The 18,885-nt window shown below is 44.3% G+C and overlaps 1 protein-coding gene across 9 annotated transcripts in view; it reads right to left on the bottom strand.

Annotated features, from left to right (window-relative positions):
* The window catches only part of grip1 (glutamate receptor interacting protein 1), a 239,009-nt gene that overhangs the window by 123,492 nt on the left and 96,632 nt on the right, over positions 1–18,885 (bottom strand). For 2 of the 9 annotated variants that reach the window (XM_028954025.1, XM_028954028.1), the window contains exon 1: positions 9,251–9,754. The exons of 2 other annotated variants lie outside the window; for them this stretch is intronic. In XM_028954025.1, the coding sequence (XP_028809858.1) occupies positions 9,251–9,383 (133 nt within the window). In that variant the 5' untranslated portion in view covers positions 9,384–9,754. Of the gene's footprint in view, positions 1–9,250; positions 9,755–18,885 lie in introns of those variants that run through there. 5 more of the 9 variants (XM_028954020.1, XM_028954023.1, XM_028954018.1 and 2 more) reach the window with 4 other exon arrangements.

Raw genomic sequence — 18,885 nt, 5'->3', positions numbered from 1 at the left:
ACAAAAGAACAATGCAGGACCGTAACAGCTCAGCCATGTGAGGAAACATTTTTTATTTCTTTATAGTAAATGCCACAATGTGCTAATTTCAGATCAATCACCTCTACCATGGTTGTGATGTCTGCACATCTGATGGGAATGCACAATGCTGAGATGTGCCACACCCACCCCCCTCACCTCAATCAGAAATTTCCCAAACCGAGTCCAGCAACCAAACGAATGCGTGAGTGACGTGCACTGAGCATAACACATGCTGCATGCATGCCGTACTGTAAGCATGCATTTGCATATGCAAATCACACGGCTAAATACACAACCTCCTTTCATCCCTGTTAAATCTGTGCATCGCTGTTGTGTGAGTATGCGTGGCGTATGTGTTAGTGTGTGCGTGCATGTAGGTGTCTGTGAGCTGTGTGAATGACCCTGTGTGTTCTGTCAGGAGATGGGGATCATGAAAAATCAAACCCTAATTTCAGTAACCAGTGCTCCACCTCCCAAGAGACAGGAAAGCAATATAGAGGATAAGAGAGCAAGAAGGAACCAGGAGGAAGGAATAGCGCACAATGAGATGAGAGAAGAAGCGACAGAATGGAGTGGCTGAGCGGGGGAGGGGAGGAGCTGACGAGATCATTTCTGATGCATGAATCTGATACCCAATTCTGAGAAACATGGCGAGCGAAAGGGGGGAAAAAATAGGAGGGATTATGTGGAAAGGAGCATGTGCCCAAAGGAGCGGCAGAGAGAGGTAGAGTAGACCTACATTTCACCCAACCCAGGCAAGACAGCAGCATTAACACAGATCCCTGCGCATCCCAGCTCCATTATAAATCCCATTAAGGCTGACATGCCTTCATACAGCCACTCACTCACTCGGCTGTTCTCCGCTTCAAATGAAGAAGAGAACGTCAACGGGATTGGCGCTGTGATATTTGTAACCCCAAAGATGTGTGGGAATTTTCTATAAAAAGCTGTGAAATTATTTTTTGCCGGTGTATTTTTCATCCTCATTTCAGACTGAGAGACACTCTAGCAAAGTGAATCCCAAGTATGCAGGCACTGCCTCTTTTACGTTTTTGCATTCTTAACATTAAAACTCAATAGCAGTGCTGTCAAATATATAAAAAATGTATTGAAAGGACTGGCAGAGCTCATACGTTGGTCCTGATGCATCTTTTTCAGGTATGCTATCGTGTATGCTACATGTGGAGGTGCAAAGTGTTAGGAAGGGGGTCTGGTATCAAAGTTAAGATGGTTGTGTGTACAGCATAATATAATGCATTGTATAATGCATTAAAATCATTTAAGAATGTTAGTGTGATGCATTGCCGCTGGCCCACCAGGTGGAACCAATTCACACGTGTGCTGGGTCCTAATCACCCATGCCTGCTTCGGGTTTTGAAGCAGGGTGAATTGGACCCAGGAGAGTTTCACGCTGCCTTGTCATGATTTGTGTGATGTCTAACCATAATCTATCACATATTTTATTGTATTTCCATCGTGCTCTATGTTTGTTTTCATTTATGAAACCATTATGTTCACAATGTCAAGCATGCCTGTGCCTACCTCGCTCCTCGATGTGGCATTAGAGAATGTGGACTGTATGAGTGTAAGTATCATGAAGTATATGGACATGTGTAGATATTTGTATGCGCAAAATAGGCAGTGGTGGTTTTAAAATATAGACATATTAATTAGGTAAAGTAAAGTGATTGTGATACACAGCACACGATGCACACAGTGAAATGTGTCCTCTGCATTTAACCCATCACCCTGAGTGAGCAGTGGGCAGCCATGACAGGCGCCCGGGGAGCAGTGTGTGGGGACGGTGCTTTGCTCAGTGGCACCTCAGTGGCACCCTGGCGGATCGGGATTCGAACCGACAACCTTCTGATTATGGGGCCGCTTCCTTAACCGCTAGGCCACCACTGCCCAAGATCAATTAGATCTGCAATTAGATCAAGACCTCAATAGCTCCTCATTCATAAGAGTTCATTCATACTAATACAAGAATGAAATACAGCAGTGATATCCCAATTCCCCAATGAGATGTTAGCTAGCCCAGAAGGATGAAATAATGAAGATCCCCAGTTACCACAGGAGAGGTGCTGAGAGGGAAGTTATGGTTTAGAGCAAACAACTCCAAAGGTGAGCTTTTAAGGACCTTTTTTAATGTCACCATAAGCAGATGACATAATGGCTGCATCTCTGTGAATGTTACAACGTGACCTGGGTGGCATTTATTAGCAAGTTGGTGGCTTTGATTTGCAATTTGCCATTGGTCAGTCAGGTTAGTTGCCAGTTGCGGTGACAAAAGTTGAGTCAAGTTTGGGGCTGCTTGCCGTGGCGTTTTCCTACCAAATTAGAGTCACACTACAAACGCCCACAAGCCAAAAGCGACTCGAGGTTCACCGCGATTTCGGAGTGCTGTGCTGCTAAGTCCCCTGGAGCAGAGCCGAAAACAGCTGCTGGCGCACTGTCACTGCTGATTAACGAGCGGCGCTTCCCTTAATGGCCCTGCACAACAAACGAGCATTCATCAGCCTCTCCGACGGCCGGCCTCCACCACGCGAGGGAGGAGAGGAATGGCAATCGTGCATTTCTTTTTTTATTATTCAACCCTCCTCTCAGGCGCCAGTAAAATGAAAACGACAGAAGCGCACACAGAAGAGCGCAAAAGGAAGAGGCCCCGTAATCAGAAGGTTGCCGGTTCGAATCCCGACCCGCCGAGGTGCCACCGAGCAAAGAACCGTCCCCACACACTGCTCCCCGGGCGCCTGTCATGGCTGCCCACTGCTCACCAAGGGTGATGGTTAAAAGCAGAGGACACATTTCGTTGTGTCACCGTGTGCTGTGCTGCAGTGTTTCACAGTGACAATCACTTCACTTTAACTTCACATGTAAACTCGTCACGATTATACAAATAAATTCTTTAAAAATCAAGCATTGTGATTTCCTGGACTTTTTTACATCCTGTCTCTCACAGTTGAAGTGATGAAAATTACAGACCCCTCTCATCTTTTTTATCTAGGGCAACTTTGGTTGCTGCCAAATACTTTTATGCCCCACTGCAGTGGATGGCTCTGTTTGCAGCAGAAATGTTAAAGACATTCACCTAGTAGTTTATCTTTTTGAGTTGCGATGAGTAGCCTCTAGTTAATGCATTGTGTTTTATTTAATTCTGCAATTATTATATAAAGCAGACACCATTATGACACTCAGTGTAGACTAGGGGTTGTGTTACATCATGATATCATGTTATATTCGAATACTCTATATATTGCAATATTTTACAGTTCACTGAAAATGTACGATACATCATGATATCATGTTATATTCGAATACTCTATATATTGCAATATTTTACAGTTCACTGAAAATGTAAAAACTGAGCTGATATACAAAATGCTGTGTATAATCTGTGTGGATCGCATTACATTAATAATTCAGCCAAAACAACACAGCTCAGAACTAAATTTGTATACAAAAATATCAGTATTTGATGTCCCTGTATTGATACAATATCACCACATAAAATATCGCAAAATATTGCTGTATTTATATTTCATAACATGCCTAGTATAGACTATATATTAATTTATATATACTATATATTAAAGTGATTCAGCACAGCACCCAGTGCACACAGTGAAATGTGGTCTCTTTTGTTATGTGTACTTTTTGGTTTTTGTCCCTTGTGAGTGACTGGCAATCTCATAAAAATTTCCCTCCCACGTTGCAACATTTGGTCCAACTGCACCTCCTACTACTCATATAAAGCTAATTGTGAATTCATACTAGTAAACCTAAAATAAACAAAAATAATTCCAATTCAATGATTACAAATGAGCTTGATGTCTAGGAAACAAAACGAGAGGGTGGGGCTATTTGTTTGCAAACCCCTGATCTGCTCATTGCTGTTGGTTGTGAAAAAACAGTGAATGACTGAATAAATTAGCAAGAAAATGACTGTTGCTGGAGTGATCACACTCTTGTGTGCCATATCCAACAAGCCAATTTCAGCAAAATTACAAAATTACTTAAAGTTTACATCAACAGGACAGTCTTGTAAGGTGTGACTATAAGCTTTCTGCTCAGGGTGTAATGCACTTTTTCTGAAAAATTTGTTTTTTTTTTTATAGCTGCACTGGGTCAAACTTTGAGTGCAGTTAAGTCTCTTTCTCAATTGTTAGGCCCCCATTAGAAGAGCGGAGGAAGTGGAGACTGTCAGGCTGGCGTTGCATTAAACAGGCCCAGCGATTACATCTCACAGGAGTAATTAACACCGGAGCCCAAATGCAACGAGTTCACTGTCCTTAACCCACTGTATTCAATAGGCGCTGGTGATAATGTGCAATCTCCTACAAACATCCAACAAGGAAGAAAAAAAACACTGAAATCCAGGTTGAACGAGGGAAATGAAAGAAAGCACATTCGGCGGGTAGAGTCATTATTATTGCGGGCCATAATTACACGTTTTTCACACAGGGGATAGAACCCCGGGCACGGAGCCAGGGTATATTAAATCCCTGCCCCTCTTTCGGATCCTTCAGGGACAAAAGGGGTTGACACCCCCCCCCCCAACCTGCGACTAAACAAAAGACCTTTTGGGCTAAGGTCTGTCTGATAACATTAGCGCTAATGCTAGCACGTCCCTAAGGTTTATTATCATGTTTATATATTACATTTTTTCGTACGCCAGCAAGGCTCGGGATATAATTATCACCCACCAACCGCACACGCTTGTTAGAAGCAGCAGTGGATCTGCATCTCCCAACAAGCCCCGGGCCCGAAGACAGCTGCCAGCACCCCCCAGAGCCACGCGCCGTAAACGTTTATTCGCAAGAGATCATCGCAACAGTTTGCTGACGGCTTTTAAACAGGCCTGCAAATCAGCGCACGCGCGTGGACGACAGCTGTCTGCGGTGCTGCCAGCAGGTCGGGCCTGGCACGGCCCTGATGAGCGCTGGCAGCCCGGAGAGACGTCTCCAGACAGACCGATATGTTTTCAAGTGGTCAAAAGTCCTCACCAATGATCAAACTAAAAATGAAAGCGAAGGCTTAACTGTTAAAAAGAACTTGAGCGTTTCCAAACCGCCATGATCTGACTCGAGGGGGTCCGGAGTTTGCTGATTGTGTGGATCTTTGAGGCAGTGGTGGCCTAGCGGGTAAGGACCCATAATCAGACGGTTGCGAGTTCGAATCCCGAACCACCAAGGTGCCACTCAGGTCCCCTTGGTGATGGTTAAAATGGTGAAATGTATGCCTGCTGTGGCATGTCCTCCTCATTGGTCATTTCCCTGTCTCTGTACTTGCCTTGTGTTTTATTAAATCCCCTTTTTTGTCAGATGTGCGTTTGCGTCCACCTTTTTACCTGCCTGCCATCGTGACGTAAACTAAAAGAATCTTGGACAGGAGAAACTCATTTTCCAGCCCAGTCCTGTAATTATTTCTGACCCCCAGAAGATGAACTTTACTGATGTTTTTATTCCCTGACCATGTCCTCGCACAAGCGAATGAGCCGGAGCGATGCTGCCCTGTCGTCTCTGATTCCAGACAAAGCTATCTTCTGGAACCCCACTCCCCCACCCTCATCCTCCAACTGCAGCTCCGTGGGAAAAGCCCCATGTTCATCCTCCATTTTGAAACCCGTTTTAAACCTGCATCTGAGGAGCCAACTATGACTATTTGTTTGATGTCTATTTCATTTTCATTCACTTACAACATGCAAGGAATGAGATGACGCCTTTGATATGCCAGGGTCTTAGTTTAGTCTTGATTTATTTCTTCACCCCAGAGAGTTTACTCGAAGACGCTGCCTGTTATGTTTATTTTAAGCTGAATGCCGGGTGTGATGTTGAGTTCCGACAAGCAAAGTGCTTCAATCTGTGGGTGTCTGAATGAAGTCGGTTTGATCAGGCCAACACTCCATTACCGTTCCACGCATACTGAGCCCCTCCCGCTCTCCTCGTCTGAAGCTTCGGTGCATTCATACCATGCCATCAGTGCATGAGCCAGCAATGGAGACCCCCGCAACGATCAGCCACGTCTCTCCCAGAGCCAGGAGGGCTTTAATGACGGCCTCAGTGGGAGGCCGGCGATGGCATTCCGATTAACGACTCGCCACCCACACCTCAAGCTCTTTATAAATAGACTTCAAACGGGACCGCGGCCCGGGGTACGAGAGATGCTCTCTTGTTAGACCTGGAGCTCTTCTGGGGTGATCTCCACAGGAAGGACAAACAGAGCAATTACAGGAATTTGCATTTCACAAATTCCTGCCAGCTCCGGAGACAGGGCATGTGCAGGGGCTGTCAGGATCTGGACTTACAGCCGGGACAGGATTTGGCAGACGAAAGAAGCACAAGCTTGGACACAGAAAGCAACTTATATGAAAGTGAAAGTAATTTTTTTCATTGTGCTACACAGCAAGCACAGCACAGGGTGACACGCTACAAAATGTGTCCCATGCATTGTGTGGGGACGGTACCTCGATCAAGGGGACCTTGCAGTTTGGGATTTAAACCTGCAACCTTTTGATCTATTGAATTAATACTCAGTTAATTAGTTCTCCTTTTCTTAGTTCGTGCTTTTTCTTTACAGCAAACATATCTTGCTGAGCAATATGACATAATATGATATAACATAATTCATATAGAATGAAAAGATTTCATTTTAAATCAACACAAGCAAATGGAACATTGCAACCTTTTTTTATTTTAAATAGCCTAATGTCCAGATGGATTCTAATTACCATATTCTAATTACCATAATGTCTCAAGAGTAATTAAAACACGCATTACAAAGTAGTTATTTGTATTTGCCACTATCCACTGGTATTGTTATTTTTTTTCCATCAAGAGCAGATGATAGAACAGTTTCAGACATAATTTGAACAACGCAAAACCAGAACCAATATGGCACTTACATCTGGGGTAAAGTATGTCAAGTTATATTACTTTTATGCAAAAACATTGCTTTCTGAGTACTAACATGATACAAAACATGATGCTTATATCTGATGTTGTTTAGGTTTCTTAGCAGACATTTTAAAGTTTAGCAAATGTAGTGTTCCGTTGGCTTCTGTAAAATAAAAGGCTTGCCTTCATGGTCTTTTGGGGATTTTGATCATTCAGGATGCTTTTGCTGACTCCTGCACTTTTACTGACTTTCCATCATTTTTATGGGTGGTTGCAGGTGCACTTGTTCTCATGCACTCAAGGTATCGTTTAACAAAGGAATAAATTAATATATATATATATGTGTGTGTGTGTGTGTGTGTGTGTGTGTGTGTGTGTGTGTGTGTGTGTGTGTATATATATATTCACACAACACACCTGTCAAGACCGCCTCCCAACTTGCCTGTCACACACTCTTCACCAGTTCTTCACATCATCAGGCTGCAAAAGCGTCTAGTTGTTGTTTTGCCTCCTGCAGACTGCAGGCCAGAGCTGCAGAATTACTGCTGAATTCCTGATCTCGGTGGGTCCTGTGAGCTTCTCGGAACGTGTAGGCCCATTGCATCATCCCATGCAAAAACTGGCCAATGGATCAAACTGGGCAGACGGACGCATAAGCTGTCACACCAGTTGAGATGTGTGTATGCATACACCCCCCCACACACTCCACCCCGAATCCTGCTTACACACCGAGAGGCAAGAAACACGACATAAGGGCCATTCCTTAGATATGCTACATCACAGGGTGCACAGTGGGGGGGAGGGAATGTTGGTGGCGCGCCCATACCCAGACAGATGAAAGCAGCTGCAGCGTGAGTGACAGCGCTCCAAACACGCCGGAAAATGATAAATGAACGGGACGGGAGTGGCCCCGAATTCCCTTATAAACAAAACACGAGCGCCGCCCGGGGAGAGACGGGAAGGTGGGTGGGGCTGAGCCGAAGCCTGACATTTCCAGGGTGCTGACGCCCGGCGTAATTAGCCGGCAGCTCTCTGGCACACACCTGAGCCGGCCAGATTGGCCACCGCCAGATTGATGTCCTAGAAATGCTCGCGCGGCCTCGTCACTTCCTGTGAGTCGCGCCGTCCCCAGACGGCCCAATTAGATGATTGGCTGATGATTCCTTCCAAAGCGGGGAGTCCAACAAAGAGCCACCGCAGCAGATAAGCAGCTGTTCCTTTCAGAGGTGCGAGACCGCAGCGTTGATGCAGGATTCTCGGGCAACAGTTCAAGATATTCCATTTTTTTTACTGTTATTTACTGATGACATTTGTCACATTTATATAAGCGCGTTTCCACCGTTTCAGTAGTATTCTTTCAGCTTCTGTTAAATGGCCCGAACTGTAAATAAATTAGCCTGGTCGGCATTAGTGTCCTTAAATGACACCGAACAACCAATATGAAAAAATGCTGAAAATTTCCCGATCATACATGCGTGAAAGTCTGCATCGAGCTGATTGGCTGCCCCCGTCTATAAATCACACGCGCAAACTCTGCGCCTTTTTGTAAAATCGTCCTGACCCACGGAGACATAAGTCGTGAGACATAAAAAAAAAAAAGACAATTTTCCCCGTTGCTGGAGGACCACAGCAGCGGTTAAGCTGTCTGGGAGCATCAGTCTGTCTGGGACACTCTTTGTGGAAGAAGCACGTCATGATTGCACAGTGCAGGGAACCTGATCCTGGTTATATTATACAGCTGGAGCAGTTTGTGAGGGAACTGGGCGGACGTGGGGGGGGGGTAAGAGCGTCTGCCATCAGCACCGGTGCCCACGGCAGGGGCAGCGGTGTTCGGCAAGACGCCGCGGAGGCTGAGTCACATCCTATAGCAGGTCCGAGTGGGGAGAGAGGGACAGCACTGCTGACTTCTGTTAACACCTGCTGTGGTCCGGAGGAGGAACGTCGATTACAGGCCTTCAGACTCTCTCTCTCACACACACACACACACACACACACACACACCACCCCTGAGGCAATCGGCGTGAACACAGACCTTCGCTACAGCGTGCAGCACAGAAGAGTGCAGAATCCTGGGTTAATAACAACGAACAAGGTGGAAAACATTTACACACAATTCATTCCCAATGCAGTCTGAAGCATACGTTGTGTGTGTGCACGCGCATGTGTGTGTGTGTGTGTGTGTCTCTAATCCAATGAGCCACATGACTACCAAACAATGAGAGATACCCGGTGAACTGCATCCCTCCATCCCCTCTGTTCCCAGCTCCACGGCGCAGCCCCCCTCTGCCTCTCTCCGCCTCTGTGTGTGTGTGTGTGTGTGTGTGTATACTCACTGTGCAGGTGCTCGCTGGTGTAGTAGTACACATCCTCGTATCCCTCGTGGTAGTCTTCCTCCGGCCGGTACTTCTTGCCTTTCCTTCTCCGCGAGCGGCGGATCTGCCGGACGAACCCGAGGAAGCGCTCCATCGCCGGCGCCGCGTGCGAGAGCCGATCCCCCCCCCCCCCCGAGCCTCAGTGTGTGCGCGAGTGTGTATGAGAGAGAGAGAGAGAGAGAGAGAGAGAGAGAACGCTGGCAGCTCCTCTGAGGAAGAGTAGAGGAGCGGGCGGAGTGCCTCCGTCAGCCGCGGGGACGGCTCGAATAACAGCCTCCTGCAGACTCCCCTGCAAGTGTGTGAACGCTTGTGTGTGTGTGTGTCTGAGTGTGTGTGTGTGTGTGTGTGTGTGTCAGCGTGCGTGCGCACGATCAGAGAGAAACACGGGCAGCGCAGCCCTGAGCGGCACGCTGTGAAAAAGGAGGAGGGGAAACACACAGGCTGAACCTCATCCTCCCTCTCTCTCTCTCTCTCTCTCTCTCTCCCACACACACACTCACACTGTCTATGAAAAGAGAAGAGACTGAGTTCAAGGGCTCTAGAAGCCAATCACTGAAGCCCAATACTGTAGCAATCGACCTATCAGATGCCAGCGATCGCAGCGAGTGTGTGTGAGTAAGAGAGAGAGCGTAGGGGTGAGCAAGGTGATCACTTGGATAAACATTAGCCCCCCCCCCCCCACTGTTTGAACTGCCAGATTGAGATGATCGGCTAACACCATTAATCACCTCCAGTAAGGTGTTAACAGGGACGCAACTCAACACAGACACTTCCTACCACTGTCGACAGAGTCGTCACCTGGGTGTGCGCACACACACACACACACACACACACACACAGCTCCTCCAATGGCTGGGGCTTCCATCGGTGGAACAAAGGACAACAGGAGAGGGGGGTGCAGAGCAGACAAACATCAGCAGAGCCCATCAGGCTACGACACGTCTTCAGCACGTGAGGAATGTGGAGCCTTTAATCCTGACAACAAACCACCCCAGCGCACACAACACCTACCCCAACATGGCACCCAACAACAAGACCCCCGGGCTGGGCGGGTACCCGATTTAAACAAGAGATAAGGCTGCTCCAAAATACACACATTACACATTATATAAAATATGCATAAATACTTCACTAATATATTATTATTTATAAATCAATAAATAGGACTGTTTTAAGGTATTCTAATATATATATATTGTGTGTGTGTGTGTGTGTGTGTGTATATATATATATATAGTGTGCTGAAGATAAGGCTTTGTTAGCTGATAAAAACAAGAACAACAACAACAACTCTGTTGTTATGACTCTCCTCTATGTGAATGTGTGATCGTGTGTGTGTGTTTATGTGAATGTGTGTGTGTGTGTGTGTTTATGTGAATGTGTGTGTGTGTGTGTGTGTGTGAGTGAATGTGTGAGTATGTAATCCAGTCTGGGAGGATTATAAGAATGATGTCACGGGACTGAGACGATTGGCCGTCTCTGATTATGCCTCGCTGTGAGACACAACAACAACAACAAACACACAACACAGTAGCAGCAGCAGCAGCGGCCATTATCCGGCGCGCTGCCAGACGTCGAACCTACAACATCCCAGCCACTCGCTCCAGACACCCAGTAACAGGACAGGAGGTGACGAATGGCACGAGGTGCTGTGACGTTAGAAAGGTTCCCCAGAGGAACGGCAAGTCTGAGAGATTCACCGGTCCCATTTGTCTCGTACCTGACAGAGGAACGACACAATCCCCTCTTTCCTCATCCATCACGGCAGAGGGAGGCAGCACTCAGTTGTGTTCCATTATTTAAAAACTCGCCTCTTAGCATTACGTCAAATATGATTTGAAACAAATCAATATTTCTGAAATGTATGTGTTGTCATATAGTAAAGCATAAAATAAAGACATCTTACAATAATTTATACCCCCGATTAAGCAGTAAACTGCCCCAATATCTAGCATTGCTTCTTATTTAGCGTTAATGTTTTGTTTGATGGTCTTTGCTAGCATGTTCAGGCAGAGCCGTTTCAGGAGGACTCCCAGTGCAGCAGCGTCTGGGACTGAAACGCTGCGCAGGTGGGATTAAATGGAGTGTGTGGGTTGCTAAGACCACCGTGTCAAGCTGGGGTTGCCGGGGTGACCTGTTGCCAGGGTGCCTTGAACCTGGACTAGCTTGAGGTGTGAGGGGCGTGTTTTGCGTCTGGAGATGGAAAAAGACTGTGTTATTTGCATACATTCAAATAACTCAAAAAGGAAAACTATTACACTCCACAGCATAAAGTCATAAAGTCATTTTCAACCACTGTACCTTCTCCACACGCCTTCTGTATGAAGGTTTATTACACTGTACTGTATAAAGTCATATTTTCAACCACTGTACCTTCTCCACACGCCTTCTGTATGAAGGTTTATTACACTGTACTGTATAAAGTCATATTTTCAACCACTGTACCTTCTCCACACGCCTTCTGTATGAAGTTTTATTACACTGTACTGTATAAAGTCATATTTTCAACCACTGTACCTTCTCCACACGCCTTCTGTATGAAGGTTTATTACACTGTACTGTATAAAGTCATATTTTCAACCACTGTACCTTCTCCACACACCTTCTGTATTACACTGTACTGTATAAAGTCATATTTTCAACCACTGTACCTTCTCCACATGCCTTCTGTATGAAGTTTTATTACACTACACAGCATTAAAGTCATATTTTCAACCACTGTACCTTCTCCACACACCTTCTGTATGACAGTATTGGTTGAATATTGGATTATGTTGAATATGGCTGTCGATAATAATGGGTCAAGACTCGGTTTGGTCAGACAATGAATATTAATCAAAACCAAAACAACTCTTTATGTACTGATTCATTTAGTTATTAATGGATTCATCAGACTTGCTACTTGCTCCGAGAGAAAGAGTGATGAACTGGAAAGCTGACTTGGGAATCTGCAGCTAATGTGATATTAATGACAATAAGTATAAAAGACAAAAACCCAGACGAGAAACAAGGCACCGGCTGCTCTCCCCCACACAGAGCACAACTAGTCCCTCAGTTTTTCATGTTTTACTGAGTTACTGATGAATTAGATTAGATTTAGTTGCCTAGCCAATGTTCAGTGCTGTCATTGCTCAGGCAGCTGAACAAAGCGGCAGCCAGTGACACTAGGACAGTTGTATGAATGTATGTTCATGTGTGTGACTTTTCTTTTCTTTATTATTATATTTTTACTTAAGAACAGCTGTGATGCAATAAAATTGAACAAGAAAATCTCAGCAGTTCAGTGTTTCTTTAAAGGGATGGAGCCGGTTCAGGAAGGTCAACACACAGCTGTCAGGATGTTTAACAAAGTCAGGATTTGACACAGACACACACACACACACACCAACACTGTTCATTTCACGGCTCAGCGCAGAGGCCTAGTTTAGTGCAGCATACAGGCCATCACTCTCGCCCTCTATCTATTTCTCTCTCTATCTCTTGCTCACACACACACACACACACACACACACACACACACACACACACACACAGACACACTTTCACTTGACCAGTGTCAGCAAAGCTCATCCAATCACGACCTGCCCTCACAAAGCACGTCCTGCAGTGGGAAGGCTGGGGTGTTAATTTTGTGCAATTTAAACGCAGCAGGGATGTAACAATGGCTGCAGAAGTGTAGTAGGGTTACACTGATGCTGCAGTCGAACCTGGAGCGTACCACTCCATCCGCTGGTGGGCAGCTGTCATCTTCCCTTTGCGGTGTTCTGCCACTGACGTTCTCTCGTGAGGAAGACCGTGAAGCAGCAGATCACTATTCTGGATGCAGAGCAGCTGAGGGCGTGTAAAAGCAACCGAAAAAATCCTCTCTCCCCAACCCAAGCCCCTCACCCGTCACTGTCTGATGCAGCTGCAGGTCCCCATGTCCTGAAGCAAGATGAAGTCCACTTTAACACCTGCACACGGGGACGTAGGTGTGTGTGAGAGCGCGTGCACGAGTCCTGAATAATATCAGCAGGAGTTGTCCTGTCCAATCAGCTCAATGTGACAGGGCCACAGGCTGAGCCGTGGTCTCACACATATCCTTCTCATACACACAAGGACAACACACACAAACAAACACACACACACACACACATGATCAGAACACCGCACACAAGCTGGGAGAAAAGAGAAGCTACCTTGAGTCAGAGGTTCTGAAACCCTCCCAGGCTCTTTTCATCTCCATCGAGAAACGCTTAGGCTCTACACAACATAATGGGCAGTGGGTTAGTGTGTGTGTGCCTGTCGGTGTGTGTAACCACTGGAGAGAGGGAGTGAGAGAGAATCTATTTCCGAGTTGTGAATCAATCTAATTGAGTTCTGTCGCAGTGCGTGTCTGTAAGATTTAATTTTAGCTGATTTGGTGGTTTATATGTGTGTGTGTGTGTGTGTGTGTGTGTGTGTGTGTGTGTGTGTGAGTGTGTGTGTTCCAGCCCGCTCACAAAATGCACAAACGACAGGGGAGAGGCAGCAAGAGAAAAGACTAAAGACAAGGTCAGACAGAGAGTTGCGTGCACAAGAAATTAAAAAAGTCCCGCACTTGAGACCAATTATGTTAAAAAAAATGCAAAAAAAAGTAACATGCGTTTCTACATTAATCGCAACATTATCCTAACATTTCTTATAATTTAAAAAGCTACAGTGTTTATGATAAATTTCTTCATTTTGTGTAAAAATGTAAAAAAGTGAATTGTATATTTATCACAACAGTTTCCCATTTTGTCCATGTTTATCATGTTGATCATTGCAATGAATTTTTAACATGTTGAAATAAATGAATGCTGTTAGCACAGCATACATGTTAGGTCACGTTGAGAGATGGGCAACAAACAATTGTGGCTTCTCGCTCTGCTTAACAAAGCCAGCTTAAACACAGCTGATTGGCCAATGTGAGACTGCATGAATTTATTTGATTAGATGACCACTGAGAACTTTTGTGGTATGTGTGGCCATACCAATATGTCCTTTTGTGATCATGATTTATTCATTGCATAAAGCCTGATTAATCCCTGAACATTCATAGTTGATTAACAGCCCTACTACATCTCAATATATACATATCTGCATCATGTAGAGCTTTTAATCAATATACAGAGCGTAGCTCAACAATTAAATTATCACTCTGGATCATCTTCTCAGCAGATCTGTCACATTGCAGCTGACTGAAGTGACCTTTCACCCACTGAGGTGAATCTTGTCACACAGACTGACAGGACTGGGCCCCATGTCCCAGAATGCCTATATACGAATGTGTGTGTGTGTGTGTTTGTTTTGTTGCAGGGTAATACATGATTTTTTTTTTTCATCTGTGTGTGTGTGATCCCATGATACTTCTTCATCATCTCTGGCAGACAGATGAGTGACACCCAAATACAGGGTGGTGACACAACTGCCGATACATCACCCCACACCGGCATTTTATTTATAACCCACATCGTGTATTAAACTTGCCTCTCATCTGCAGAGACTCATGTCCCTGAAGACTTGCTTGCATCTGAGACTCAGCTTATGTTAATTAACGCTAACGAACAACGAGCAAAAAGCTTAAGAGTAGCACAGTTCTTGAGCAAATTCTTTGCCTCTAACACAAACCTGTGTGTGTGTGTTTGTGTGTGTGTATGCATGTGCAAGAAACAGGGCTCTATTAAGACAAGTTGAATTGACAGCTACATAATTTCAGTTGCTGTAACACACACACACACACACACACACACACACACACACACACACACACACACACACACACACAGACACTGCTTTCTCAGCCCGAACTCGACCCTGCCTGTCTGCAGTAGTAATTGGTTGCTCTGAATGACTGACAGACGTCAAGCAACCTGTCTAAGTTTTAGAACAGTTAAGGTCAGAGCATAACACAAAATAACGGTAAAATAGTAAGTTGACCTGAAATTTGAATTGTGTATGTGTATAATGCAATACCAACTACATGGCATCAGTTCAATAATTAACATATTGGTTTCTGATATTTGGTGCTTTTGACAATTAAGCCTTTGAAGACGTCTGTCTAGAATCATTGCTGATTAGGATTGAGACTGACAGTCTATAAAATGATTTGAATGTTTTTTATACCTATTGAATGGTGCATCTGTCGTCAATATTAATCTGTGATAGTAAAATCCATTTGTATTGATCTGCAGTAAAACTTCAGACTAATTGGACAAGTAGAACTCCAAATCTGTTTTTGGATGTTTGTAGTTTGTATGTTATAATACCATTTATAACACTATATATGAAGTGGTGAATTCATATGCAGGAGCAGAATGTAACTGATGATATATGAGGAGGGCTGGTTTAGTCAAATTCATAGATCTACTGGAACATTTTTTTTTATGATTCTTACTTATTTTGAGGAAAGAAACATTTTGCATGATATGCAGGCTTAAGAAAAAAAAAACTCAGCACAATAAGAAAGCTCCTCCCAGTGTTGTTACTGGGGTAGTTCTATGAATTCTGAGTGAAGAGCGTCTAGACGGCGAGTGTCAGAACACAGTCAGAACTGATTCCCAAGACCTCTAGAGACTTGAGGATACCCAGGGGACAGAGGGAACACACCGACTGAGAGATGTGCCCCTCCACCTGAGTGACAAACATGCAAACACTCACACACACTTTTTAACCAGTTGGGAGAAAGATTGACAGATTTTTTTACTTTGCTATATACACACATAACATATAGCTGTAAGCCATTTAACAGAACACACACACAGAGTAGGTGTCTGTGTTCTGCCCTTCTGTTATGGCCCCGGCACGGCTGTATTGATTGTAGATAACCTGCCTAATGGGGCCCAGCAGTGTTCAAGTGACACGGGCACAGGAAGTGCTGCCCTTGGTCACACAATACATGAGTAAGGACACCAAACCGCTCCCCTCCATCAGCCGTGCTCCACAAAATAAAGAATAAATAATAATAAATACAATTAAAAAAAAAAAGAAAGAGAAATTGCTCCCATTCTTGTGATCGCTCAGCTCTTTTGGGGGATGTAAACAGTAAACAATCTGGTCCTGTGTGGATACTGTCCCCTCCATGCAAATGGTGGGAAAATAGAGACGGTCCCCATACCCGGCAGCCAGACACTACCATGTGTGCAGAAGCTTGGAGCTGAGACCTTGACTAAAGTACGGAGGGAGGAGAAATATTGATATTAAAGCTAATGATATAAGGCTACCTATTACAATATTGATAATAGCAGATAATGAAGAAAAAAAATCACTACGACGTCATAATCATATTGTCCTGATGTTATACAAGATGAGAATTTTCACCCATCAGGATGTTCAAATTATAGCAAAGATAATCTGCATGTTGCTTTTGGTAGTGGGCGAATTCACGCCCCTGCACACATTGTACCAGGATGGGCTCTGGCAGCCCCTATATCCCTATATATTCAGGTTATGTATAGTAAGTAGTATAGAGAATGGTGGGAAAAGGAGGGGTTGGATACTGCACTATACCTGGGCGTGTCATTTATTGTCAGGAGGGGGTTTAAAATACTACAATGTTTAGAATTAAAGCATTTTTTTTTTGCCTTTGTTCATAAAAACATCAGTAAAGTTCATCTCCGAGGTGTCAGAAATAGCTACACACCCATCAGTTCAACACAAATACCAGTGTATTGATGCTACACCACTGTAGGAAGCACTGTGATGTCGTGCCTTATCAGTCTTTGGGAAAACTCTGTAGCCATCCCTGCTACAGCTGGGCAGAAATGCAAATCGTGAATAATACTCAGCTCTGACGGCGCATGTACAGAGAAACTGGAACAGACTAGTCAGATGCTGGAGGCGCGGATGAGAGCGAACGCCATGAAAAGGCCTCGTCCAAACCAAACCCCTCCTCCGCCTCCCTCTCTCTTTTGAACCGCGGATGGCGCGAATAATCCTGTTGGCCACGAAACTGGGAGAAGCCTCCACAACGATCAATTAATGACCGGCCCCAAGAGCAGGGCAAAAGCTGCTTCCTGTTTCCCACCCGCACTTCCTGTTTTCTGGGTCGCAGGGAGGAAGGCAGCGAAAGTCACCGGGCCCGGCCATCTGGGAACCCAGCGGGCTCCACGCAGGCTCCGATTGGCCACTGTGTCCATTATGAACGGTGTGATTGGTCGCGCACCCGGGCGGAAAAAAGGAACAAACGAGCAGGGTGACGGTAAACAGGCGGCGCTGTCCCGATTCTCGCTCTGCTGGATGCTGGCAGCGAGAGAGAAAGAAAGGGCTTTTCAAACAAAGAGCATGCGCACAATGTTTTATGAATGCGGTTAAGTTAATTAACAGAGAAGCAGGCGCACGGCGTGTGAAAGACTGCCAGCGATAACATTCATATTCATGTTGCACGGGCTCCTGCCTCCCTTTCATGCAGGCACACAATTAATTACAAATTAGGATTTTTTTTGTAAATCAAATTTTTTGTAATATGCTAGCATTATTTTCAGGCTGATTGATGTAGGTCATATAAATAAATACAACAACTTTAGAAATATTTATTTCCAAATATTCAAATCAAATACCCAGTTGTATTGGGGTGTTCAAACCTTTGCATACTTTCCTTTCTTTTTTTGCACGGTTTTATTTGTTTGTTCATCTTGTCCTAGTTTTGAATTATCTGTGTTGTGCTGTAATTGTCCCACCTTTGGCTCCAGTAGGGCTCTAATTTAACACCCACCAACATGTTAAATTCAGGTTAACAGACTAAATATCTTCGTCAGCGAACCTTTTTGATGTGATCACAACTATAACAAAATATATCATGTAATAACGTTCATGAATAAAATCAAGACTAAATATGGTTTACAAAACAAAAACTATACAAAAATGTCCCTTAATTTTTGTTGACAAAAAGACGTTATTTCTGTATCTCTCATCCGGTCAAACAGATGACATCACTTCACTTATGGAACAAGTCAGAGAGTCTTCTGTGTTTATAGACTATATAGTGGATATAGTCTATTCCTGAGTCTATAAGGTAACAATAATATAATAATAAGATAACCTTATAAAATATGTTTGACTAAAAGAAAATTTTGTTTTTGGCTGTTCTACTAGGCACTTTAAGAATCTATCAGATACATTTCAAGGTGGTCAATAAAGTACATTTGGATCGCTGGGCTCCAGAAAACATTATTTCAACCCTTTGTGTTATTGTGTATGGCTGGGCTGACAATAAAACACTCTTAAATCTTCTACTCAGACATAAGCGACAGGTGCCCAAAATGTGATCATGTCACTGTATAACCAACGTGGATGAATCATTTTTCAGACTGATGGATGATGAGTCTGATCTTTGCAGGAAACACAGACTTACAGCGTGATTCCTCTCAGGTTTTTATTGTTGAATAATATGTTTGTGGTAATATGATCATTTAAATTGTGCATTAGAGTCAGGTGACAAATCTGGACAGAGAACTTTTGTTTCTGAATTGTGCTCATCGGAGAGGAAGTTTTAAAGTTTTTGTTTATGCTTGTCGTGGACGTAATCTTTCGAGGGAAATAGACTTTCACTTTCGGAAGGGTTAAATAAAACTCTGAACTCGCATCCTCTGTAGTCA

This window comes from Denticeps clupeoides, chromosome 15 (assembly GCF_900700375.1).
Source record: "Denticeps clupeoides chromosome 15, fDenClu1.1, whole genome shotgun sequence".
NCBI lineage: Eukaryota > Metazoa > Chordata > Actinopteri > Clupeiformes > Denticipitidae > Denticeps > Denticeps clupeoides.
Note: the sequence above shows the minus strand (reverse complement) of the source record. Positions and strands in the feature narration are given on the sequence as shown.